Consider the following 27,762-nt stretch of genomic DNA (forward strand, 5'->3'; position numbering starts at 1 on the left):
ACACTTGAATGTACCTTTTATTAGACTCTCTTATGCCTCCAAGCAGCAGCACAATAAAACAGTTTGTTTGTGCATGGCTGCCTTCCTTGCCCTGATTCAATAGCCTTTCAATGTTTGTTAGCCAACAGCAACTACATGGAAAGGGGGTGGCCACTTAATGCCTAGAAATGTCTTTCCTGCAATACAGCATCACATCTAATTGAAATCCTGCTTAGAGAAGATGGGGCTAGCCTAAGCCGGTAGTAGCAAAACACTTTTCATTTCCTTTTTTTTGGGGGGGGGGGTTCCACACTTAAAACCGTATGAATATTTCTTTTAAAAGGCTATATACAGGCAAGGCTAAAGGCCACTGGCACAGGGGTGAGGTCAAAGACTGCTAGATTCTACAAGATAAAGAAGGAGGGGCTCAGAGCCAAAACACCAGACCATTTTAATTAAATTTTTTTAAAAAAAATGAGAGAGCTTATGAAAATAAAAAAAGATTCTGGTTCAATTGGCACTGAATAATGAAGGTCTGGTCAGGAAGGAAAACACCTGCAGAGGAAAAAGAAGACAGATTTTAGGGAAGGGAAGAAACAACGCAGGATCCTACCATCTTCCCCTTAACTGAGCCAGGGATTCCAGTTGCTGCCCTTTTGCAGGGAAGTGCAGGCCAATTTGCATGCAAGCGATTCAAGTTGTTGATCAGACCCAAGGAGAAAGAGCCTCCCGGATCATTCCTGTGGTCACAGTAGCCAAGAAAAGCTTTTAATCCTGGGCTCATGACCAATGCCAAAGGTTGACAGGGCTTAGTCATCTCATGCACCGTATTTTTCGCTCCATAAGATGCACTTTTGTCCTCCTAAAAAGTAAGAGGGGCTTCTGTGCGTCTTATGGAGCGAATGTGTGGTCCCTGGGGCCAAATTGCCCAGGGGCGAAAAGCAGATCGTGCTTTTTTTTTTAAGGAAGAGTCAAAGGCTAACAAGAGGGAAAGAGGGAGTTGAAAGGAACCCGCTCATCAGCTGATTGCAAGAGATCGGGGAGGGAGATAAAGGAGCTACCTCCCTTCCAGGCCCCGCCCCCTTGCCCAGGCCTCCATTGTTTAATGTTCTGCAGAGGGAGGCTGCAGTGACATGTGACTGGCTGATTAGATTATCTGTCTGGAAACTGTAGAAATGGCTCCCTTTCCTTTCCTAAAGAAAATGCAGAACTGTGAGTTGAACCCCATAAAAACAGGATTATTTTCCCTTTGCAAGGTAAGCTCAGCAACTTTGAGCTTATCCTCAAAAATGGAGCTTTCCCCCTTTGCAAAAAAGCTGCACAACTGAGCTGATTCACCCAAAAACGGGACTCTTCCCATTTGCAAAAGAAGCTGCACAACTTTGAGCTGATCCCAAAAAAACAGGGCTTTCCCCCTTTCCTCATCTAAAAATTAGGTGCGTCTTTTGGTCAGGTGCGTCTTATGGAGCGAAAAAATATGTTAATAGAGTCCTCCTCAGCCAAATTACCTCCGGTCCCTGCCCTGCATGAGCACTCAACACTGACACTCATGCCGCTAACTCACCAGCTCAGTGGTTGGTGGCTGTGCGCAGATCTGTGGTCAGGGGATCGTGCTGGATCGTCTGGTGCAGCATGAGAGCGAGCAGTCCAGCGCGGTTGGTCATAGCCATGCGGACATTCCGCTCCTGCTCAAACAGCTCGTCCAGCTTATACCACTGACACAAAGGAGCAAGAGGAAAGCAATCACACGTAGTCCATCGTCCAAAGGATTCCCATTAGCTGCAACCCTGCCTGAAATTGACCAGCCTATTTCACAGGCAGCATGACAGGGCCACTGTCCTCCTGTGCTGTCTACCCGCCCAAGGCCTAACACGAGTTCCCAATCCATACCACGCGCACTCGCTCCAGGTCCACCTCTGCCCGTCGCAGTTTCTCCCAGCAGTAGTGGCGGTTGCATTTGCGCTTGGGCACGCGGCAGAATTCCCCTGTGAGCTCAAACACGTCTTTTACCATGGGACAACCACACACCTCATCCGCTGACACCTAGGGAAAAGTCGCAGTCAAGATTGAGCAGGATGAAGCCAGAGCTGTGGTGTGTCTCACTAAAAATATTCTGCACAAAGATAATCCAAATGGAGCACAAGAGAAGTGCAGTTCTACAACCTGTAAAAATTGCATACATTTTCTCATTTTGCATAACTTATTCGGACTTTAATAGGGGGATATGGGTTATTTACTCAGAGCAGAATGCAAAGATGTAAATTAGGTAATAACAAATAAATGTAATATACAAAAAGGAACCACACAAGGCTGCCCGCTACCACCATTATTGTTTATTCTGGTCCTGGAAGTGCTGACCAGAAATATAAGAGAAAATAAGGAAATAGTAGGAATAAAAGTAAAGAAAAGTGAACATACATTGAAGGCCTTTGCAGACGATCTGGTAATTATGGTACAAGATCCTTAAAGTTCTATCCCAAAAGTAATGGAAAAAATTCAAGATTTTGGTCAAGTGGCAGGGTTTAAACTAAAGAGTCATTCCCCTCCTCAATCTGAATGAGGGCCTATCCTAGCCTGTTCCTAAACTACAGTGGACTAGGACCTCACCGGAATAGCACTCTGTTCCTACCTTGGGGTCACGGGAATGCTCTGGGCACAAGACCTGCAAGCGCTTGCAGTAGGTCTTGCTTTGTGGGTTGTAGACATCACAGAAAAGGCGAGTTGCCCTGGAAAAAAGAATACACACAGGTAAGATTACAAAGCCTTATCCTCAGTGAACTTGATAAGAAATGGGTTCTTTTAAAAAATATAGATTGTCAATTCAGGTTAAATGCTAGGAAAGCAAGGTTGCACATCCACTGTGGATCACACCTTGCTGCCTCACCTGGAGTCAGGCCTCTGCTCCATCTAGCTGAGTCCTATCCACTCTAATGGGCAGAAGCTCTTCAGGGTTCCAGACAGGGGTCTTTCAGAGTCCTACTCGGAGTTGCCAGAGATTTAAGCAGAGATCTTCTACATGCATAGCATGTATGTTCCGGATTTGAAAGCGAAATTAATTATGCCTTATCTGAGATCAGAGTTTCTTGATCAGAAAGAACAGCAGTTGGGGGAAGAGAGAAACCTGACGAATGGGGTTCCTGCTTCCCCACAAATACATTTTGAGGTGGGAGAATAACCCTCTCCACAAATTTCACTCCCATTCTCTTTCCCAAATGATTCCACCCAGTGCTCCACAAAGTAGCCAATAACCAATATGTGGGAATGCACACAGTGGCCCCTTCATAACTTGTTAAAGTCAGCAGTGGACCAAGCTACTTAGGAAGACCATTAAAATGAAGATGTTGCTGAGTTCTAAGACAGTATTAGGACCCAATTTATAAGAACCCCAAAAGAGCCTGTGCTGAATCAGGTCAATGGCCCATCTAGTCCAGCATCCTGTTCTGACAGTGGCCAATCGGATTCCTATGGGAAACCAAGGTGGCCTGAACTACACAATTTCAGTCTACAGTTAGAGATTCACATGCCTACTAAAGGGGGTCAATTCCCCAAGCAAAAAAACTAGATGTCTGGTAAAAGGACACATTCCTTCTTGACATTTAGTTTTCTGCATGAAGGGGTTTTATTTCCCCCCTCTAAGCCCCACCCAATGTCTAATGGTAGATCCCACACCCCTTTAATACCTCCGTGAGAACTGGGCCTCCTAGCCTGCTACCTGTTAAGGATGCTTTAGGCTGAAGCATGGCGTCTACCTTGACAAGCCAAGCCTTTTAATCCACTCTCTCCCATGTGCCTGCTCATGCAGGAGTAAAGTGTCAGTTTCTCTCCAAGCAGACAAAAGCCACCATTCATTCATTCAAAAGCAGCTCAGACAGACATCAAATTCAAGATTACGTACTCCAAGCACCCTTTTCTTCGCACTAATACCAACTAGCAACATGGGGTACACTTTTAAAAACTATTTATGCCCACCCACCTTTCATAAAAAGAAAGTGAGCATTGAGGTGGGGCACCCAGGACTGCTGACATAAGGCACTAGGATTCCCTTGTTCCGTAAGTGAGATGCAAAAGTCTCACATTGTTCTGGGAGTGGAAAGGAAGCTATGGATTCCAACTCTTGCAATGGCCTATGGCTACAAACATTAAATATGTATTGGCAAAAACTGGATTCCCACCCAGTGGACAGTACTGGGTTTGGAAATGGCCATTGCATTTCTTCACAGCTTCTTATTCCCATCAGGATAACTATGTAACAAAGGAGCAGAACTGCAAGACAGACAGCACCCATGGCAAGGGTTTGGTGAACAGCCCATAGGGAAAAGGAGCTTGAGAGTTGGGCAGGTAGCTTACCCTTCAATACGTGTTGGATACATAGACCCAAAGGATGTCTGGCTCTCGTACTGCGGGGGATGGGGAGAGAGAGACAGGAGGGAAAAACACAGCTATGAAGTCACAGCAGAACAAACATTAAAAGCACCATCAAGTGAAGAAAAGATCCTCCACCTAAGTTCAACTAGCTCTTAAGCTACCGGCCAGTGAGCTAGAAATCCAATCGAATTCCAAGCCTCACTTTGACTGGTGGGCAGGGCTCCTGCAGAAATGATTTGTTGTTGTTTAGTCGTGTCCAACTCATAGCTGCCAAGTTTTTCATTTTCTCGCGAGGAAGCCTATTCAGCATAAGGGAATTTCCCTTAAAAAGGGGGAGAACTTGGCAGCTATGGTCCAACTCTTTGTGACCCCATGGACCAGAGCAAGCCAGGCACTCCTGTCCTCCACTGCCTCTCGCAGTTTGGTCAGACTCATGTTGGTAGCTTTGAGAACACTGTCCAACCATCTCGTCCTCTGTCGTCCCCTTCTCCTAGTGCCCTCCATCTTTCCCAACATCAGGGTCTTTTCTCATGAGGTGGCCAAAGTATTGGAGCCTCAGTTTCAGGATCTGTCCTTCCAGTGAGCACTCAGGGCTGATTTCCTTCAGAATGGATAGGTTTGATCTTCTTGCAGTCCATGGGACTCTCAAGAGTCTCCTCCAGCACCATAATTCAAAAGCATCAATTCTTTGGCGATCACAGAAATGATAGGTAACTCCAGACTTCCAGGCTCTGAATATGGAAGCTGAGCTCGTTTCCAAGGCATCTAGCCATCAACAGACCTATCCCCACATATTTATGCAACACATTGGCTAAAACTATTTATAGTAGCCAAAACATCATGTGGCCAGCAGTTCCCAAAACATCAGCTATGCAGATAATAGGTTAGATATGGGAGAGGTGAACAGCGTATTGCATTTCAATAACACCCTTTCTTCAGGTTACAGGTAGGTAGCCGTGTTGGTCTGGATCGAAGTAAAATAAAAAAATTCCTTTAGTAGCACCTTAAAGACCAACTAAGTTTTTATTTTGGTATGAGCTTTCGTGTGCATGCACACTGTATCTGAAGAAGTGTGCATGCACACGAAAGCTCATACCAAAATAAAAACTTAGTTGGTCTTTAAGGTGCTACTAAAGGAATTTTTTTATTTTACCCTTTCTTCAGAAATACTTTCATACACATTTGGGGGAGGGTGTAGAAGTTAGTTCTTGAAAATGTAAGTTATTTACTCAGCTTCCTGAACTCAATTGTTCTTTGTACAGAATTTGCATTGGGTTTTTCCATGCAGCTCTGTCTATAGCTGCTTGACAAATGTTAAAGGACAGTAATCTCGCTTGACCCACTGACGGAGCAAATTAGCAAGCTGCTCCACACTCCAGCAAAGGAGGCTCTTTGGGCTAAGACTTTTCCACATCCTGGGGTTACCTACATCTACCAAACCATTTGTAATCCAGTTTCAGGTATGCCACAAAGATCCCTGTTTCAGAGCTGGATAGCAGCGTCTCCATTCAAACACAGGCCCCTGAAGCCCAACACCAAGGTTACCCAGCGCAGAGAAGACAGGCAGCTAACCTTGGCATAGCACCGCTCCATGTGCCGCAGTGCCACCTTGGGGTTGATGGGGTGGCCGCAGGAGACACAGAATATCTGCAAGTCTGTGTCATCACTGTCTCCTTCACTGGTCTGTGGCAGACAAAAGAGGCAAGCAGGTGTCAGGATATAGTGGTCAGATTTTTAAAGCAAACACCATCCCACCCTACATCTCCATGAGGAGGTACTGAGCAACCCTGCAGAACTTACAACCCACCAAGCCAAACTCCTCTCAGCCAGACACTTGAAAATCCCACCCCCCAGTTTTTGCAGTTCAAGGTAAACTACAGTACTAAAACATTTAGGAAGCACTTAATAAATAAAGGCCTTGCTGTGTGCCCAAGAATAACCCAAGAACAGTTCCAACACCTTACGTCACTGCTCCTAGCAAAGAACAATACTGGAAGAAACCCAGCCAGATAAAGGTAAAGGGGCCCCTGACCATCAGGTCCATTCGTGTCCGACTCTGGGGTTGCGGCGCTCATCTCGCTCTATAGGCCGAGGGAGCCAGCGTTTGTCCGCAGACAGCTTCTGGATCATGTGGCCAACATGACAAAGCTGCTTCTGGCGAACCAGAGCAGCGCACGGAAACGCCGTTTACCTTCCCGCCAGAGCGGTCCCTATTTATCTACTTGCACTTTGATGTGCTTTCGAAATGCTAGGTGGGCAGGAGATGGGACCGAGCAACAGGAGCTCACCCCGTTGCAGGGATTCGAACCGCAGACCTTCTGATCAGCAAGCCCTAGACTCTGTGGTTTAACCCACAGCGCCACCTGGGTCCCATAGGCGGGGTATAAATATATATTTATTATTATTATTATTATTATTATTATTATTATTATTATTATTATTACTGCTGCTGCTTTGTTTTCACCCAAATGTGTTGTAATGCCTAATGCAGATCCTAACGCTTGGTCACACCAGGGATTAAACAAGGAAGCTTTGGCATCCATTGAAACCAGCAGATGCTGCCCACCTGAGCATCATAAGGCAAAAGCAAGCTGAACTATAGCTTATTTATCATAAGAATCTATATCCTGCCCCTTGCAATAAAATTCCCAGGGAAGTTTGAGCTGTTGTCATTTTCTTTATCCCTTCAGAACATCAGAAATAAATGCTCTGGACTGGAGCATAAAGTTCACATGCAGCCATTCCAACACTGAATAAGTCACAGGTAGGCCAGACCCATGCTGTCAATGTTCACAACTATCTGTGAAATTTACAACCAAATGTACAAAATAAAACACACGTATATAGTGAGGTTGCAAAAGGGCTGTAGCCTAATGCACCCAAGCTCCCAAGTCCTTCCTGGAAGGTTAAGGAGGTGTTGTTTGCAACCCTCCAAGAGAGGAGGCCTGGCTGCCTGCTCCTTTCTCCTGCACTTCTTCCAGGTACCTCTTCGTCTTCTTTGATGGCTTGCTGCTTGGCCCGGACAATGACAGCTTCCAATTCATGGAATTTGCGCTCCATCTCCTGTAACTTGAGCCGGGCCTGCTGCTGCTCCCGCCGTATCCGCTCTAGTAGCTTCTTGCCATGCTCTTCCGCCACACATGGACTTTGCTGCCACTGCTGGATGCGCTGCGGGAGGATCTCATATATGCGGCTGGGAAAGGACAGAGACAAGAGGGGGCATGCAGCTGAATGGGATGGGAGCATTTTCAGCTCATAAAAAAACCACCCAGAACTCCCACAACTGAAACTGCTGCCCCTGCTCCCAGGTTTAGGCTGTTAGGGGATTCACTTTGCCCATTACTGCATTATGGCATTCCTCCTCCAAAGTGCCCTTTCAGTTATGTCAGAATTACGTCTTTGGGACAGGTGAAGAGCTGAGGCTAAGGTTAAGCATCCAAAGGGCTCCAAGTGAGTCCACATTTTAAAGGCCCAAACTCTCTTTCCTGCCACACAAACCCCTGTATTACCCAACCCACGCGGGAAAACCAATGAATGGGCAAAGCTGCTAAGAAAAGAAATAAGGCAGGGAACAGTTGCTCCCCAAGGAAGGCTCCACCACTTACTTTGCCGCCAGCTTCATGCCACATTCATCCGAGCAGTACTTGGAGTTGGTCCGAGCAGCCTGGATGCAGCCAGGGCCAAGGCATTGGTGGAGTGACGATGGGTCTTTGGTGTCCACCCGCTCAGCATGCTTTGACCGGTCGCGATGCTTTTGCTTCTGCTTGTGACGTTTGTATTTCTCTTCCTTCTGCAGGGCAAGAACCAGAGATTACATGGCTAGATTTGGCCCACCCTTGCAAGAGCAAAAGGGCCACTGGGGTTTACTCATGACCTTCAAATACAGGCAATCCCATTTACTGCCGCCCATTTCCTACTTCTGTGATTAGGATAGTTTGGCCATAAAGGCAATAGTACATTCATGCAGCACTGGCACTTCAGGCAGCAATGACATGCCAACTGCCTCCACTCCTTCCGCTAACTCTAACACCCTCCACTGGTAATTATAGCAGGGGAGGAGGAAGGCAGATACATTCATTCCTTTTGCTATCCTTCCCCTAAAGCAGGGGCAGGGTATCTCCAGGCCTTTTGGCCAAACCAAACCCACCCCTTATACTTGATGTTGTTATGGTGTCAGGAGCTGGGCCAGTAAAACTGCAGCTGGGCCAAAAAGGGGGTTGCAGACAATGCTAATCAGCTTTCCAGCAATGCCTGCAAAGCCCTTTGAAGCCCTGATTATCAGCTAATGGCTTTAATGTGCAGCCTAAGACTCTCTGAATGGTCAGTGCTTGGAGAGAGCTCTACACAGGTGGCTGGGATTGGCTGCACCATTGAGGAAGCAGGCAGAAGGGGCTTGGATTGGAAGGGCTTCTTTCAGAGGCTTTGAATCTTCGTCTCTCTGCTCACAGTCCAGAACGCTTAGCAACTACACCACAGTGGTTTTATCATCATCTAATAGAAGCCACTGAAGTCTAAAGCAATCACCAAAATGGGTTGTCACACCAGTTATTTCTTGTATTAAGACAACCTCTTGTAAATACATTCATATGCTTAGTCTTCTGACACAATGCAACAACTCTCCTCTTTCATATGTATTTTTGTGTCGCCATGCAATGACTGGATACTTTTCACACACAAAAATGCATAAGCCAGGAAGAACCAGAGATTCACATGTACTAGGTCCCAGGTTTAATCTGTGATATATTCAATTAAATGGGGAGAAACACTTCCTGCCGGAGACTCTGGAGGGCAGGGGCGCCATCTCCTAGGGGCTGAGCCCTTTGGGGCCCCCTGATATTTTTGGGAGGGGGCACCCCGCCCCCCAAAGTCCAAAGGTGGCAGGTGGCAGGAAGCAGCCCCAGGCCAATGGCAGCAGGAGGAGCCAGAGCTTGTGCTGCCACTGCGCTGCTGTGGTGTTCAGCTCTGCCCCAAATGCTCCAAAGGAGGCCAGGCCTGGAACCAAGTGCAGCGCAGCTTCAATGGCCGTGGCTCCTTCTCCTCTTGCCACAGAGGGGAAGAAGGCAGAAGCAGCCCCAGACCAGGGGCAGGGGCAGCAGCAGGAGGCGTTGCAGCCACTGAAGCCATGCCACTGCTGCAATGCCGTGCCCAGCTTCTCCAGCATCACGCATTGCCCCCCCCCCAATTCTTCGGAAGGTGGCGCCTATGCTGGAGGGCCACTGCCAGTCAGAGTAGAACCCCCTTTCTCCAGCTGTTGTGGGCTGTAACTCCCACCTTCCCTGACTACTGACCATGATGCCTGGGGCTGATGGGAGTTGCAATTTGAAACCTCATAAGGGCACCATGCTGGGGGAAGCAAGAGTAGACTATAACAGGAGAAACCCCAGAAACCCAGAAGACAAAAGTCAGAGATTGATATGCATCAGAATGAGTGAAATAAGTATTTGATCCCTTTGCAAAAGATATCATAGTACTTGGTGGCAAAACCCTTGTTGGCAATTACAGAAGTCAGACGTTTCTTGTAGGTGGCCACCAAGTTTGCACACATCTCAGGAAGTATTTTGTCCCACTCCTCTTTGCAGATCCTCTCCAAGTCAGTAAGATTTCGAGGCTGATGCGTAGCTACTCGAACCTTCAGCTCCCTCCACAGATTTTCGATGGGATTAAGGTCTGGAGACTGGCTAGGCCACTCCAGGACCTTAATGTGCTTCTTCTTGAGCCACTCCTTTGTTGCCCTGGCCGTGTGTTTTGGGTCTGTCATGCTGGAATACCCACCCTCGACCCATTTTCAATGCCCTGGCTGAAGGAAGAAGGTGCTCACCCAAGATTTGAAAATACATGGTCCCGTCCATCGTCCCTTTGATGCAGTGAAGGTGCCCTGTCCCCTTAGCAGAAAAACACCCCCAAAGCATAATATGTCCCCCTCCATGTTTGACGGTGGGCATGGTGTTCTTGGGGTCGTAGGCAGCATTCCTCCTCCTCCAAACACGGCGAGTTGCGTTGATGCCAAAGAGCTCGATTTTGGTCTCATCTGACCACAGCGCTTTCACCCAGTTCTCCTCTGGGTCAATCAGATGTGCATTGGCAAACTGCAGATGGGGCTGTACATGTGCTGTCTTGAGCAAGGGGACCTTGTGGGCTCTGCAAGATCTCAGTCCTTCACGGCGTAGTGTGTTACCAACTGTTTTCATGGTGACTATGGTCCCAGCTGCCCTGAGATCATTGACAAGTTCCCCCCATGTAGTTCTGGGCTGCTTCATCATTGTTCTCCTGATCATTGCAACTCCACAAGATGAGCTCTTGCATGGAGCCTCAGACCGAGGGAGGTTGACAGTTATTTTGTGTTTCTTCCATTTGTGAATTATTGCACCAACTGTTGTCACCTTCTCACCAAGCTGCTTGGCAGTAGTCTTGTAGCCCAGTCCAGCCTTGCACAGGTCTACAATCTGGTCCCTGACATCCTTGGACAGCTCTTTGGTCTTGGTCATGGTGGCTACTTTGGAATCTGCTGGATTGATTGCTTTTGTTGACAGGTGTCTTTTGTACAGGTACTGTAACGAGCTGGGATTACAGGTAAGACCTCTTCCTTACAGCAGGTGTGTGATGGATCCCCCCTCACTGCTTTAACATCAGAGGCTCTCCCTGTGCTTCTCTACAAACAGGAGAAGAAAACCTCGAGTGTCCAAATTGGACTTGTCTCCAGAGTACCTCAGGCACTGTGTTCGAAACCTATTGCCACCAGTGGGGTCTCCCTCCCTGGGATCCCTACTGCTACAGTGTGCCTCTCCCTTAGGCAACTATGTGGCTCCTTCGGCTTCGCTAACCAGCCCTTTGTATGACAGGAGAAAAAGCAAACAGTTTCCTCTTCCCCAGGAAAGCTTTCTTCTCCCCTCTTTGTCACACCTCTGAAGGTACTGAGACACTGCCGAGTCAGTGAACGTTTAAGCACATTTAACTTTATTATTTAACTTATAAACATGAGTTTCTTTGGTTCTTAAAAGCACATATCTTCCTTTTATTTAACACAGACTTGTTACTACAGCTCCTGCATCCCTCTCTGACCCTCTACTCTCCAACTCCCAACTGCCATTTAAACTGGGAACAGTCCCGCCCCCATCAGAATGTTATGTCAGTCAGGCTGGAGGTGGATTAACTCTTTTCCAGCCAGGTAGGAATAAATATTTCAAAACTGTGTCAATCCGTTACAAGGTGCTTCTAATCTCAGCTCGTTACATACAGTGAAGATACCAGGTAGCCTGACATCTGGCTGGTTGATAGAGGATCAAATACTTATTTCACTCATTATAATGCACATCAATCTCTGACTTTTGTCTTCTGGGTTTCTGGGGGTTTTCCTGGTGTTATTCTGTCTCTCACAGCTACAATAAACCTACCATTAAAATTATGGGCTGGTCCTTTCTTCGTCAGAGGGTAAACAGGCAAATTTAGCAGGGGATCAAATACTTTCCCCCCTCACTGTACTTCAGTCCCGGCCTCCTGAGCAGCTCCATGGGTTGGGAGTTGAGGCCACAATGATACCGTGGATCAACAGGGGAGGGGGGTGTTTGCTGTGCCACCCATTGCTCACTGTGCTGTACCATCCTTCCCAGGGACTGTGCACTGAATTTGGAACTCTCGGCCCGCAGAGGTGCTGACAGCAATATTGCTGTTAGCCTTTGGTTGTTTAGTCAAGACTTATGGTAACTCTTCTCCCAGGCTTCCAGTTGAGTTGTTGAGCCTGCCCTAGGGTTTCAGTTTGGCCTGTTCTGTGTTGTTCATATTGTATGATCTAATCTAAAATTGTATTTAGTTTTAATTTGTGGAAGCCAATTTGAGATCCTTAGTGAAAAACCACCTTAAAATCTCAATAAATAAACAAATATTCTGATTTTATGAGTGTGATTTGTCCTGTTACATACCCAAAATGAATTGCATCTCTGGGAAAAGGCCTGGTCACTAAAAACAAGCCTGGCACTCTTACAGAGTTGTAGTGACATTTCCCACCCACCATCTAGGACCATACCTTCTTCTCAGACTTCTTCTCCCTCCGCTTGACATGCTTCACTTTCACAGCACGTTTCCGCAACACAGGATCAAGGAAGGGCGCATCGTCAGTGTCACTGAGCCAAGGCTAACAGGAGGAAAGAGAGAAAAGTAAAACGAGTCCTCCAATAAATCTAGATGTGCAAAAGTAGAGGGCCTTTTCGGTGGTCGTGCCCACCCTGTGGAAGACCTTCTGGTGAGATGTAAAGGAAATAAGCAACTATGTGACTTTTAGAAAACATCTGAAAGCAGCCGTTTGATGTCATACTGTGTTTTAATTTGTTGGGAGTTGTCCAGAGTGACTGGGGAACCCAGTCAGATGGGCGGCATACAAATAACAAATTTTATTATCATTACTACTACTACTACTACTACAACCCATGGAGTGCAACTCCCACCAGCCCTAGCCAACATGACCAATGGTCAGGGATGATGGGAGTTGTAGTTCAGCAGCACCCAGAGAACCACAGGTTCCCCATTCTCGTGCTAAAAGGATCTGGAGGTTGTCTAGCAGGGTAGTTTGCCTTAAGGAGGGCAGGAAAGTGTTTGGTCCCTGCCCCCCAAGAAAGATCTGTGTGCAATCTGAACTTCACATCCTGGTCAACAGCTAGCTTTGTGGAAGAACCTCTTCACTGAGGGAGTGAAGAGGTTCCAGGCCAAACCCATATATGCCAGCGCTTGCAATGGGGGGTGCAGCCCTTGCACACCCTTCTTTTCTTCCTGGCAGTTGGGAGAGTGGAGCAGATCAGACCCAACAGCCACCAGCTGCTATTCGTGCTGCAACTTCATCATGCAAACTCAAATCTGGTTTTCCCCCTTTGTAGGACAGTTCATGGCTTTCCATGCTTCACATAGAAAGAGGGTCAACTTTTTAAGTAAGTTGGATCAAATAGACAGTTATACTGCCACCTATGGATATGTGCCACAAATAAGTGTTTCTTTGCCAACATCTACAACCAGGTATCAGAATGACTGGGATCCAGTCCCAAGTAAACAGAAGAAATAGTAGCCATCTTCAAGTATCTAAGTAAGTTTCACAGGGAAGATGGAGCAAATTTGTTTTCTCCTGCACTGGATGAGGGGACCTGAATCAATGGATTCTAGTTACGATGCAGCAGATTCTGACTCAACACCAGGAAGAACTTTCTGATGGTAAGATCTCCTTCATTGGAGATTTGTAAGCAGAGGTTGGATAGCCATTCATCATGGATGTTTTAGCTGAGATTTTTGCATTGCAGGGGGTTGGACTAGATCAGGCATAGGTAAACTCGGCTCTCCAGATGTTTTGGGACTACAATTCCAATCATCCTTGACCACTGGTCCTGTTAGCTAGGGATCAGGGGAGTTGTAGTCCCAAAACATCTGGAGGGCCGAGTTTGCTTATGCCTGAACGAGATGACTCTTGGGGACCCTTCCAGCTCTACAATTCTATGATTCTATGGCAGATCTTCTAGTCATCAAGAATTGGGTCTTCAATCTATAATACCACAGGTGTCTAGCCCATGGTGAATGTACTTTCCACCTTAATTGCCATTTAGTTCCACCATCCTAATCTTTGCTTATTTTATTTTTTTAAGATCTTGGGATTAATTAAGGTAAGTTAGAAGAAGAAGAAGAAGAGTTTGGATTTGCTATCCCGCTTTATCACTACCCGAAGGAGTCTCAAAGCGGCTAACAATATCCTTTCCCCTCCTCCCCCACAACAGACACCCTGTGAGGTGAGTGGGGCTGAGAGACTTCGAAGAAGTGTGACTTGCCCAAGGTCACCCAGCAGCTGCATGTGGAGGAGCGGAGACGCGAACCCGGATCCCCAGATTACGAGTCTACCGCTCTTAACCACTACACCATACTGGCTCTCAAGTTATAGCAATTACTGTAAATACAGGCAAAAAAGCAACTGCTGCCTGCCTAGAAAGCAGCTAAGCAGCAGCAACAGCTCCAAATGTTCACAAAGGGTTACATTCAGTGACAAGCATACAGAGTTCTATTTGTGTAACGGATTTCCCCTTCCCTCCTTTCCCCACACATTCCCAAAATCTACTTGCAAAGGTCTCCCAACCTCCTGAAGATTTCAGGGGGGGGGGCAGCAAGGAGAGAAAATTCCATACCACATGTGGAAGTTTGTTCCACAAACAGAGCTACCATGGTGGAAACAACTGTGGGGGTGGGGATTTTCCACAGTAGAACATTAATCAACAGTACAGCTTCTGTGAGAGAAATGGTTAGGAGACTTAGAAGCTGTCAGCTCCTGGAAACACAGGCTCTTAGAGCGAAGGAATCAGCATCCTGCCCAAAAGCCATGTAAGAGGACTCAGGGCATTGGGTCTGCAAAGCCTTCTTTTCTCTCATCACAGTTTAAGACGAAAAGAGGTTTCTCCGTTTGCTGGTTGAAATTTACGTCTGGTGTGTGAGCTAATTTCTGGCTTTAAGAAGAGTTGATCATTTAAGGGCTGAAGATAAACAAAAAGCATGCTCTAATTATTTGAATCAATAAGGTTTTAAAAAATCAAGGGAATTCTGAGTGCTAGGATCCCTATTTTCTTTATGTTTAGTTCTCTGTTATCCTGACAAAAGTGTTGCTTTGAAATGGAATTTTGCTACTTCAAATTTCATATATGGGAAAGGAATGTGTTTTGAAAAGAGATAACACTGTGAAGATCTTAAGTTGGATAAGGAAGATTGAAGATATTAAGATGGAGACTGAATTGATACTAGGATCAAGAACATTCAGTATGACAAATACATCACTAGACATTCCATTGACTGTTGACAACCTTCAGCAAATGTTTGAAGAGCAAATAAAAGTGATTAGAGCTAAGACTGATGAAATAGTGAATGAAAGTGGAATCCAAGAGGATACAGAGACTTCACAGTAGAATATGGATAAAGGATTGCCAGAACAGGAGGGTGAAATGGTAGAGTTGGAGGCAACAGATGGTGAAATGGAAAAGTCTTACACACAGGTGCTTGGAGGAATGAAATAGCCAAATGGGAGAGTTGCAATGCTGGAGGAATGGAATGAAGCCATGGGTGGAGAGATGAAATGACACCCTGAGCTGACAGAAATAAGAGTTGAGAGAGAAAATACTCTGTGTACAACTTAATGTGAATTCAGAGGAAAAAGCTATCAGGCCTCCAGTGCTCTTTCTAGAAAAAGAATGGAAGAAACATAACTGGAAGAAATCGTTTTTAAAAAAAATCAAGGAAAACCACAGCAAATTGATGACATTCATTAATAATAATTAGTGATCCCCTTTTGCACTTTTTGTGTAAAAAGGAAAATGAATTATCTATTTGGGTCAAAAGACTGGAAAATATTGCCTAACAGAAAGCAGATCAGTTGGGTGTCATGTGTGTGTGTGTGTGTGTGTGTGTGTGTATATATATATATATAAATGTAAAAGGTCCCCATTCGTATGCGTCCAGCTAACTCCAAAACCGCTTGACCGATTGTGTTGAAATTTGGACATAGTGTTGCATGCGAATAAGGGAGTGTTTGTATAAACTTAGGATTGGACAAATGTCAAACCTGTGAGAAATTAGAACATGTTTTCTAGACAAACATGTCAAAGCAGCACAACTGAGGGCGTCTCAGCTGCTGCCATTGGCTGCAGACTACCTGTGACATCACGATAGCATGGCATTGCACAGCATAGCACAGCCAGGGGAGCAGGCCAGGCCCAAGATGCACATGGGGTGTGCAGATGGAAGAGAAAGAGAGGTTGGGTTGATGGGTGCCATCACGCGGGAGGAAGATGACCAGAGGCGAGCAGAGAGAGGTGGATGGAAGATGGCCAGAGAGACGGGAGGGACCACAGAGAGAGAGGTGTTGTGACGTTCGGATTGTGGTACGGGGTTGGGGTGAGGAACGGGGGCGCTGAGTGGAGGTGGGCCATGCCTTTGGGGAGGAGGAATGTGTTGGGGTGGCGGGTGTCCTCACGCACACCCGTCTCTGGTCCTCCCGTCACGTGCCTGATGATCGTCTTCCAAAGCAACTACTCTATTCCGAATTTAAAAATGGAAAGCGTAATGCTGGTGGTCAACAAAAGAGGTTTAAAGACTGTCTCAAGGCAAATCTTAAAAAATGTAGTATAAACACTGACAACTGGAAAACACTGGCCTGCGAGCGCTCCAGTTGGAGAACAGCCTTTCCCAAAGGTGTCATGGGCTTTGAAGAAACTCGATCTCAGGACACAAGGGAGAAACGTGCTAAGAGGAAGGCACACTTGGCAAATCCACACCATAATCAGCTCTCACCTGGAAACCAATGTCCCCACTGTGGAAGGACGTGCGGATCCAGAATTGGCCTCCACAGTCACTTACGGACTCATTGTTAAAACCGTGTTTATGGAAGACAATCTTACTCGGCTACGAGTGATCGCCAAAGAAGAAGAAGAACGTACGGGGTTGGGGTGAGAAACGAGAGAGTTGAGTGGAGGTGGGCCATGCCTTTGGGGAGGAGGAATGTGTCGGGGTGGTGGGTGTCCTCACACACATCCATCTCTGGTCCTCCCATCACGTGACGGGAGAACCAGAGACAGGGGTGTGCGGCTGTGGTGGGGAATGGGGACGCTGAGTGGACAAGGCCCATGCCTTGGGGGGACAGGATGGGGGCATTTGCCAGAACACGCGTGCGAGAGGGAGAAAGAGCACTTGGGGTGCTGGGTGCTGTCACGCGGGAGGAAGATGACGTCACGCGGCGGGGGGACCAGAGACAGGGGTGTTTCGACATCATGCAGCTGGGGTGGGGAACGGGGACGCTGAATGGAGGAGGCCCATGACTGAGCCACAGCAACGCGTGGCTGGGTACGGTTAGTTTTGAATAATCTCTTTTATGTAACTGACAGGAGGGAAATCAGAAGTTTTTTCCTTTTTTCCTATTTCTTTGCTTTTCCTTTGGTGTTTTCCGTTCTCTTTCTCTCATTTTTTTTATTTACATTTTTTATCTAAAAATCTTTCTTTATGAAAAAAATTAAATAAAATTTGGTTTTTTTAAAAAAAGAAATGGAAGTTCCACAGGCAGACCTATATGCTGTTAAGTAAGAGGTTCTGGTAAAACAAAGAAGCGAAGGGGCTGGAAATCAAGAGCAAGAAGAGGGTCTGTGTAAGCAGTCAGCTAAAAAGTAAAACACTCAAGAGGAAAAGGGCTAGAGAGTTTAGAGACCTGAAGGAAAGATGGCTTAAAGTGCGGAAACAAGGTGAGCCACAGCAGCAGCAACAAAAAGCAGACCCCAGGATAGATTTCATATACCGTGCTCTAGGAATAGTTGAAAGTGGATAAGCAGGGAGCTCTAAAATCACATACTAATATGGAATGTTTAGCCATGCTCTTTGGCTACATTTCTCCAGCGAACTTGATCTGAGTAATTTCAGAGCACAGAATAAGAGATGGGGTGGGGCAAGAAAGAAGCAACCCAGAACACATCCCGTCCTAGGACACAGCTTTTTGACATCAGTATGCATGAGGCCTGCCAACTCGACCAAGGAATCCCAATGGAACAGGTCCAGCAGAGGTCTCACCAGGTTCTGGTCATCGAAGGCCCCTGAGCAAAGCTCCTGATACAAATCGGGATCTATGTGCAGATCGTCATCCGACAGAGGTTCAGGTGTGGCAGCCGATTCTAGCTGTTCCTTTAGCATCTGCAGATCATCCTCCCGCCCCCGTAACATCTATTGAGCATTAGGGTAAGTGGGAGTGGGGGAGGGAGGGGGAAAGCAGTGAGAGAAAAAGGGAGGAAAGAAGAAAGAAAGAGAGGAAAGCATTAAAGAAGCCATCTATCTGGCTTCAAAAGCATAATGCATCGAAACAGCACAGACGTGAGCACATCCCTCCCTTCCTGAGCACAGCTTTGGTAAACAGAAAACAGAACTCCCTGAAGATCAAAGCAGCAAAGTGTGAGAAGCAGAAATAAAGAGAAAAGAAGAGAGAATCCCAACACCCGCTTATTTCCCAAAATCAAGGAGAAGAAAAAAAGCAGGGCTGAAGTGTCCAACAAAAAAACCTGCAATTGAGAACGTATCCAAACTAGACTCTGAGATTGCAATCCTACATTCACTTTCCTGGGAGTTAAGCCCAACCGAACTCAGCAGGGCCTCACTTCCAAGTAAACATGTACAGGATTGCACTGCCAGGGACCAAGTCATCTCAACTACACCCCACTAACTATCAGGCTGTATCCAAACATAGAGCAGAACAAGGTGGAAATGTTGTGGCATAATGGACCATCTCACTTCAAGACAGGCGAGGGCTATCTTTCAATATATATTTATGGCTATCATTTTTGAATACACCCTGCAAGGGGGATAAAATCAAGCCAGATCATGCATTTTCTCCCTGCTATGCTACATTCCTTCTGGAAGGGAGATTTTTGTTTTCCGCATGTACTCCATCTGCTATCTGAAGCAGCACAGTCCACTCAACCACTCCCAGATTTTTTTCCACCTTATTTTGCTGTGTGCACAGGCCAGGTCTCATCTCATTCTGCTTCCCCTATCTAGGGGGGGGGACCAGGAGTCCAAACTGAAGACTCAACTATTTTAAGTCCCGTTTTTAATGAAAAAGAAAAAGAAAAAAACTGGAGGGAAAAAGGAAACTTACCGAAGCTGGAAAATATTTATAGGACTCCTAGGAAGAAAAGAACGGGAAACAAAAATCACGTGTGAGCTACACACAAATCAACAGCTTGAATTTGAGGTGGCTGCTCCTCTGGGGTGGAGCAGCCAAGAAAGTGACCCACAGAGAAAAACATGCAATGATCTCTGGGCAGAAAGTGCCCACCAAAATACTCACCCGAGCCCGAACCTGGCATTGCCTCAGCCGGCACTTCTGGCGGATTTTGTTGGGGCCCCCAAATTTCTTCATGTCACGGCAGAAATCACACTGTCCACAATCCTCTGTGCGCCTGCAGGCCTCGCATTCACCGCACATGCGCGCTGAGCGCTTGATCTGCTGCTGATTTTAAAAAATGAAAAGAAGTGGGGAGAGATGAGTATGTGGAGGCTATCTAGAGGGATCGCTGGAGCTATTTGTTAAAATTTTATATCCTGGTCTTCCTCCAAAGTGTTTGATATGGCATACATATTATCAGAGAGCAAGACAAGAGAGCAAGACCCATATGGAGCATGTTAAAATATTCTAGAACAGCTGAGGCAGCCCAAATTGTCACAAAGATCAAATGGGGAAACTGAGGGTTCCCCCTTTCTCAACAAGAGGAAAAGCACTCCTGGCCACAGGAACCGGAGGGATCCACAGCAATGTCCTTAACTTGGGCACAAGGCAGTAGTACTCCCTTTCCTTCCTCACATCATCCAGAAACCTCAATTATCAGCAACATGATAAGAAAGCATCAAAGAACAGAAGAAGAAGATCCCTGCTGGGACCCCTGCTCTTCTAGGGCAGCATTTCAATCTCCAGCAGCTAACCAGATGCCACAGGAAGTTCACAAGCAGAGCAGGAGTGGAATGGCCTTCCACTAGTGTTTATTCACAGCATGCATTCATCAGGAAGTATATTGCCTTGTGTCCATGGAGATTCCATTCAGCTATTGTGGCTGATAGACACGTATACACAACAGATCATTTTGTTGTTGTTGTTTAGTCGTGCCCAACTCTTTGTGACCCCATGGACCAGAGCACGCCAGGTACTACTGTCTTCCACTGCCTCACACAATTTGGTCAAACTCATGTTCATAGCTTTGGGAACACTGTCCAACCATCTCATCCTCTGCCATCCCCTTCTCCTTGTGCCCTCCATCTTTCCCAACATCAGGGTCTTTTCCAGGGAGTCTTCTCTTCTCATGAGGTGGCCAAAGTATTGGAGCCTCAGCTTCAGGATCTGTCCTTCCAGTGAGCACTCGGGGCTGATTTCCTTCAGAATGGATAGGTTTGATCTTCTTGCAGTCCATGGGACTCTCAAGTCTCCTCCAGCACCATAATTCAAAAGCATCAATTCTTCGGCGATCAGCCTTCTTTATGGTCCAGCTCTCACTTCCATACATCACTACTGGGAAAACCATAGCTTGAACTATACGGACCTTTGTCGGCAAGGTGATGTCTCTGCTTTTTAAGATCTTGTCTAGGTTTGTCATTGCTTTTCTCCCAAGAAGCAGGTCTCTTTTAATTTCGTGACTGCTGTCACCATCTGCAGTGATTAAGGAGCCCAAGAAAGTAAAATATCTCACTGCCTCCATTTCTTCCCCTTCTATGCCTGTTGTCTTTGTCCATGGAGTTTTCTTGGCAGGGATACTGGAGTGGCTTGCCAGTTCCTTCTCCAGGTGGATCACGTTTAGTCAAAACTCTCCACTATGACCTGTCCATCTTGGGTGGCCCTGCATGGCATAGCTCATAGCTTCTCTGAGTTATTCAAGCCCCTTCGCCACGACAAGGCATTGATCCATGATGAACATATATTATATTACAGCACAATCCCATACTCAGAAGAAAGCCCAACTTAGTACAAAGGGGCCTATTTCCAGGTGAGTACAGGATTGCAACCTTAACCCGCCTGCTTTTAAAACAAGTGGCTCTCATCAATCTGCATATTTAACCTTCAGGGCTCATCACTGTGAAGACATAAGAGTCCAAACAAGCTAACAGAATCAGAATCAAACTTTATTCGCATAGCCGACAGGCCATAGCATCAAAGAATACAAATGGAACAAATAAAAACACTAGGTAAAAAGGCCAATCAGATAAGCAAACATACAATACACAAATATAACCAAACAGGAACCCTAAGTAGGCAGAATAATCGTTCAAATAGTGGCCCTCAATCTCAATGCCCTCTCGAAAAGTCTGACGGCCTTCTCTGTTATCTTTATATTCCGCCCTGATAAAAGGAAAGTCAATGTGGCCACAAGTGACCGGCCTGAGAGGGTAAATAGGGGTGATAAGATACTCTCATTCCTCAGAACTATACGGATATACAAAGAGACAAATATAAGACCTAAATGAAAGGACCAATCAAGGAGGCAGAATTATCATTCAGATTGTGGCCCTTAGTCTCATTGCCTTCTCAATGAATCTGGCGACCTTCTCTGTTGTCTGGATATTCTGGTCAGATAAAAGGAAAAACAATGTGGCCGCTGATGAACAACCTAGAGTGGTAAGTAAGAGTGGGGTGATAATCTCATTCGTCAGGTCTTTATAAAGGGAGCAGACCAGAAGAACATGTGACATTGTCTCCAAGTTACCATCTCCACAGGGGCAGAGTCGATTCTCCATTGGGGTTTTTTGACATCGGCCTTCAAGCACGACAGAAGGTAAAACATCCAATCTTGCCAACGTAAAGGAGTGGTCCCTTTACAAATTTAATCCGTTCCGAACGGACCTTCGTAAGTCGAAAAAATCGTAAGTAGAAGCCAATTTTTTTGGGGGGGGGATTAAAAAAATTGTAAGTCGAAAAATCCTATCTAAAAATTTGTAAGTCGAAAAAATCCTATCTAAACTGCATCCAAAATGGCGGACAGAGCTCCGTTCCTAACTCGAAACATTTGTTAGTCGAGTTATTCGCAAGTCGAGGTACCACTGTATTTTGGAATAGTTAGGTTATACAGATATGATGGCAAGGCATCAAAGTGTGAAGGGGGCAGATAGGCAGATAAGCAAACCATGCACAGAATTTCTTTGTTGTGGCCAAATTGTTTTGTAGCTCAATGTCCTTCAGACGCTATTAAACTTTTCGAGAGGCCCATCGTTAACAGATGCTGTGTGTGCAGACCACATGAAAGAAGTTTGTGGTGCACAGTTTTAAGCCACGCACTTTAACGGGCATCCCATATTACTAAGGGCAGTAGCCCAGCTGGATTTAAGTTTAGTCGGATCCAATAGCTAAGAGTTCTCTGCCAGATCCGTGTTTCCACGGATGGGGGACTGGCCTTGAGGCGTAGTGCTGCATTTGATATGCATGGCGGGACGGCAAAGATTTGTCTTAAAAATTTGGATTGGACCGTTTCAAGGAAACTACAATGAGTCCCCGTCCAAATTTGGGCCCCATATAGTTACTGCGCCAAGGGTTTTGCTTGAAAAACTTCTATGGCTGCTGGGATGTACATGCCGCCCTTTGTATATAAAAAAAACGGACAATATATTGGCGCTTTGAGTTGTTTTTTCTCTGGCACATTGTTGGTGTGCGACCCATGTGCGACCCATGACCCCGTTGACTGAAAGACAATGCCCAGATATTTAAAGGCTTTAACCTGTTCAATTGGCTGAGAGAAACAAGCTAACAATATATATTATTAGTCTAGGCAGGAGGGGAAATAGGTTGAGGCAACAACTATCCATGACTTAAAATCCATGGTGGGGAACCTTTGCTGGACTCCCGTTCCACCCAGTCAGCATGGCCAATGGTCAGCTATGATAGGAGTCAGAATTCAACATCTGGAGGGTCACAGGCTCCCCACCCCTAACCTAAACAGGGTATCAGATGTGAAAATGTTTATGCAGAGCAAAAGGATCATTTTAACTGCATCATATTTTGTAGGCTTTCCAACTGAACATCCAGGGCCTGTTACTAGACCAATGCAATGCCTACTTGCAACCGGGCTCTCTGTGCAAACATTGCTTGCTCGCTTGCCCATAACACTGCTATCTGCACCCCATTCCTGTACAAAACGTTTCGAGGTCCAAAGAAATATTGACAGGAGAGCAGGAAAGAAGGAAGGGAGGGAGAGAGGGATTTAAAATGTGCTGTCTTAAAATGCTATTATTGTGCCATGCCACTGTTCACTGAATTTTTAGATTCTTGTGTTATAATTTATGGATGGATTGTATTAATGCTTTGAATTTTGTACACCACTCTGTAATATTTTCTCTCAGAAAAGCAGTATATAAATAATAATTATAATGAACAAAGCAACTCCAGACTGCCTTCTCCAAGCAGGTGAACCGCAGCAATCAGAGGAAATTCTAAAATTCTATATGCAATTGTACAGTATATGTAAATGTTTTATGTATGTTTTTTAAAAAAATGCAAATTGCTTTGTGATGCCTCATGGGAAGCAATTCATAAATGAACTATATAAATGAATAATAAAATTATCCGACCCCACAAATACTGGGTTCTAGCCTCTATCGGAAGCAAGTCCTTTAGCTTGATAACCAGCTCTGCATAAAAGGATCCAGCCAGAGGAAAGCAGATTGCGGGGGGGGGGGGGAGATGTGTTGGGAGATTAGGAATAAAGAGATGGCAACCAATCTCTTGGAAGATTTGCCGCAAAATGAATGCTGCTTAGCTATTATGGCAAGTGTTCCACTTGGGCAAAGGTGAGCGAAAGTCCCAAAGAAGTCTGAAGCGGCTATTACAGCAAATACACCAAAGACCTCTAAGGAATGGCTTGAACTCCACACACCATTTGCTACAGCCCTATGGTCTTCTATAATGATTAATCATTATACTGTCTAATCAAGAACAGACAAAGGAGGCAAAAAGCTGGGCAGGAGCATTTACCTGTACTACATCAAACAGTCAAACCATGACTGTTGGGAGTAGGCAGTTGCCCCACAGTTCTGAAGGATACTTAGAACCCAAACACTCAACATTCTGGAGTTGGAATGCCAGGCCCTGCACAGGTGGGACTGAACTCTGCTCCCCTTTCACTGCTAAAACACTTACTTTGGAGCTGCGACTCTGCTCTAATGCCAGTTCTTGGGCCTTCGCACGCAGCTCGTCCTTCTCGGCACGTTCCCGTTCACCCTCACGATCCTTCTCCTTGGACTTTTTGTGCCTGTACCGGATCTCAAGGGCTGGGTCTCTCTCTGTAGAACAGAAAGGAAAAGTAGCTAAGAGAACCCACATGGTTCAACTCTTGGACCAGAGAGTAGTGTGCATATACAGGCAGATGTAGTCCTTTCTCTGAAACTAAGTTGCCCTGGTCCAGCAAGTAGTTTGAAAGAAGTCTTAAGTACAATATACTGAACTACATGGAGGAAGAAATTAACTCCAGTGCTTACATCACGAGTCAATGGCAGTAGCTGCTTGCTGCCCTCCACAGGCAGCAAGGAGATTCAGGCAGGGGAAAGGCAGGATTTCTGAGGCAAAAATCCTGGCAATGTTCCCCAGTGGGGTCTGGGGAGCTCACTGCATCCCGCTGTGCCGCTCAAGCCCATGTCTGCCAACTTGAAAGGCAGAGCGGGTGCGACCTCGGGTGTGTCCCTGCCATGGACGAGTCTCCATCTCCAGCATGATTTGCGGTTGGTTCCTCCATAATTTGGACAATAGGCATTAATCGAGAGGCACTCCTGAACCAACATATGCTAATGGCCTGCGATCAGTCAGCTGCCGAAAGGACTGGACTTGGCTCTTTGAAGGTATCTGAATGTTTTCTTTGAAGCTTGAGAACCCTTAATAGCTGGGAAAGGAAGGGGAGGACAAGGTGCTTTGTGCTTTCTTGTGGTTTTCAAATTGTCTTTTTTCCTATCCTCCCCTGCATAATGAAAAGGACGCGTGTGTCCTTTTGTTTGTTACTTCGGAAAAGAGGGGGGAGGCTTTTGATTTATGCTCAACAAGGAATTTAACAAGATTTTACAATGCCCTCCTCCCCAATCAAGGCTGAATGGACTTTATTTAAAATTATTCCTGAACTGCTGCTGGAGGAATGCAGTGGGTAGGGGGAGAATGAACTGGTGCTGAACAGGTGTAGTAAAGAGGCTCAATTTGAGAAAAGATCTTGCTTTTAACTATGTGCCGAGGAAGAACTCCAGAGCGGAATTTTAATGCCGGAGTTTGGATATGCATTCTGTAAGTTATTTATGGTTGCAGCTCATAGTCCGTAAACAATGGAATGGAATGTGACCTTGTACCATCCAGATAAACACTGCAAAGAAATGAATAATGGAAGATAATAATTAACTCTCTCAGCACACCAGGTCTGGAACAACAATGTATATACACACGTGAAATGGACTATTTATAAGATTTAACGGAGGTGCTATTTGTAAGGCAAGTGAAGGATATCAACTGGACTCTAAGTAAGAAATGATGTGGCTATGAGAGGAAATGGTGATGATCATATGTTCGGAACAGCAGTGGGAAACCTGATTTTAAGAAACTGTTTTAAACTAAAATTTAATTTGGTTTGATTTGTAGTAATTTGGAAAAATTGGAAAAAAATGAAAAAAATCCTTCAGCTGCTTTTTTTTTTTAAGGCACATGGCAAGCCACAGTTTATAGCCATGTTGTACTTATTTTACAGTCGCCTTAATAAGAAATGATCACTCTTAAAATGTTTTACAAGAAGAGCCAGGTTGCAAAAATAGTCTATTCAAGCTCAGATTGCTTCCAACAAATTAGGCTTCTTTTTACTTACCTCCATTACAGATTCTGTGGCATTTTCCCATCATATTTGCAAACACCAGTAATAATAATAAATGTATAGTTTTGTAAACAAAATCAAGGCATTCCACGTTTCTAATACACTGTCTGAAGGACCCAAGCACGGGACTTTGCCATTTATACAGGGACTAGCCCAGTCTCAATACTATCTTGTTTGTAAACTCACCTCGACACTGCATGCAGTACCATTCCCGTATGGCCTTTGCCATCTTCTCAGTAATGTTAATGCAGTGGCCATGGAACCATTCATTGCAGTGATCGCAGCCTCTGGGATGGGGAGGGGGGCAAAGAAAGGGAAAGGTGAGGATTCCCTAACTCAGCTTCTTGGCAGCCAGGTATCAGAACAATACAACTTTCTGCATACCCTCCCAGTAAGCTCTTTTTCGACACAACTGCAGGCCTCAGAAAGAATAACCTCCGCTCTGACCACCCCACACTGTTCCTCAAGATCTACCACCTTAAATCAGCTACAGCTTAACAAGACCCGAGTCCAGCATGCAGAGGCGAGGCACCACGCAGCACACGAGCAACCAATCCCTTTGAAACCCTAAGCTAAACCTGTCCCTTCCGCCCAGCGCAGCACCTAAGCGAAATCCCTCGTGGCTCTTGCTCCCTCCAGCCAGACTCACATCATGAAACAGTTGATATCAGGTTTGCGGCAGATGCAGTAGACGGGGGCATTTTCTCCGTTCTCCGATTTGGACTCCTCACCCAGAACAGCCAGGTCGGGATCAGAAAATTCATCCTGGATGGCGAAGGACAGAATGAAAGGTTAATGGGGGCTGCCGAGGGGGAGAGCTCCCTCTTGTTCTGCCCACAGCCGCTTCCTCCGTCCGAAGCAGCCACAGAAGTCGAGGCCCAGGAGGGCCGGGCCCTCCGCCCCCTGCCCCCCCCCCCGCTGACGCAGCTGGCGCGCCCAGAGCCCCCTTTCCTTCTCCGCCCCGCGCGCTCACCATGGTCTCCCTTGTTCTGGAGCAAGACAAGGGGCCTGCGAAGAGGAAGCCCAATCGCCTTCCCGCGCCCCGCCCCGCCCTCCATTTCCGTTTCCGCCTTCGCCCGAGCAAGGAGAGAAACAACATCCGGGTCTCCAGCGCCTCCTCCGCCCTTTACAAAGATGGCCGCCTCTTCCACGCCACCCGAAGACGGAAATCTTCGCCGGTGGTCCGTGTCTTCCGAGGGCACTGCCTTCTTCCTGCGTGCCAGTGACAAAAATGTCCGTTGTTCGCTTCAAGGGGTTTGCACAGTTCAGCTTTCGAACAGGAAGTGGCCATCTTTGATGGTGGCAGCACTCAGGCTAGATTAATAGAACGAATCGCGATCAGGGGAGGGAGGTTACTGGGTTTTACAGTAGATTGTGTTTTTTATCTTGTATTTCTATGCTGTTAACCGCCCTGAGATCTACAGACAAGGGGCCTATACAAATTTAGCAATAATAATAATAATGAGTTCGGTTTTTAAAAAAAGAAAAAAAGCTGGTAAACTAGAGTGTGATTGTTAATGGATGTCACTGCACACTTCCAAGTGTAAAAACACCAAGTGGTTGTGATTTTAAAATACTTCTACCCTTCTTAAATATTTGTCAGTGCTTAAGATGAGATAATTATGGTTTCCTATTTCCATTGATGCTACCCAAAACCAATACTATAAGCTGGATTTTGAGCAGATCATATTTATGCAGGTCATTTTCACCTTTCATTCAGCTCAGTACATAACACTTTGTCACACTTGGTTCCTTTTTGATCTCTGAAACTAATCCTGCTCAGCATATCCATCCTTCAGCCAAAACTACAGCAGGGGCAAAGGTGTTGCAGGGGAGGAGCACTGGGTGAGCAGAAGCTTTAGTTAAGAGTCAAAGGAAATGAATCTCAAAAAAAAAAATTGAACACAGAATTTCACATACTTTAAATTTAAGTTTAAATTTAACTTCAAAAAAATTTTTTCCCCAGGAGTGGAGTTGTATGGATTTCTTTTAAGAGTTTAAGAAGGAATTTACACATGGCAGGTGTTTGGAGTCTTGTTTGTTTTTTAACCTTAGAGTTGAGAGA

General features: G+C 45.9%; 1 protein-coding gene across 6 annotated transcripts; it reads right to left on the reverse strand.

Annotated features, from left to right (window-relative positions):
* Positions 1–4: 4 nt before the first annotated feature.
* CXXC1 (CXXC finger protein 1) lies at positions 5–26,743 on the reverse strand. Of its 6 annotated transcripts, none has more exons than XM_035141114.2 (16): positions 26,671–26,743; positions 26,347–26,462; positions 25,884–25,984; positions 23,999–24,141; positions 19,175–19,333; positions 18,983–19,009; positions 17,905–18,054; positions 12,365–12,472; positions 7,950–8,134; positions 7,330–7,537; positions 5,917–6,027; positions 4,327–4,376; positions 2,609–2,705; positions 1,870–2,022; positions 1,544–1,694; positions 5–534 (listed from the first exon to the last, which is right to left on the reverse strand). In XM_035141114.2, the coding sequence occupies exons 1-15, from the start codon at positions 26,671–26,673 to the stop codon at positions 1,548–1,550; spliced, it is 1,758 nt and encodes a 585-aa protein (XP_034997005.1). In that variant the 5' UTR covers positions 26,674–26,743; the 3' UTR covers positions 5–534; positions 1,544–1,547. The 6 variants fall into 6 exon arrangements, with proteins under 6 accessions (XP_034997005.1, XP_034997004.1, XP_034997008.1 ...); XM_035141113.2 differs by having other exon boundaries at positions 19,175–19,336; XM_035141117.2 differs by lacking the exon at positions 17,905–18,054.
* Between the last annotated feature and the right edge of the window lie 1,019 nt (positions 26,744–27,762).

Source organism: Zootoca vivipara, chromosome 16 (assembly GCF_963506605.1).
Source record: "Zootoca vivipara chromosome 16, rZooViv1.1, whole genome shotgun sequence".
In the NCBI taxonomy this organism is placed as follows: domain Eukaryota; kingdom Metazoa; phylum Chordata; class Lepidosauria; order Squamata; family Lacertidae; genus Zootoca; species Zootoca vivipara.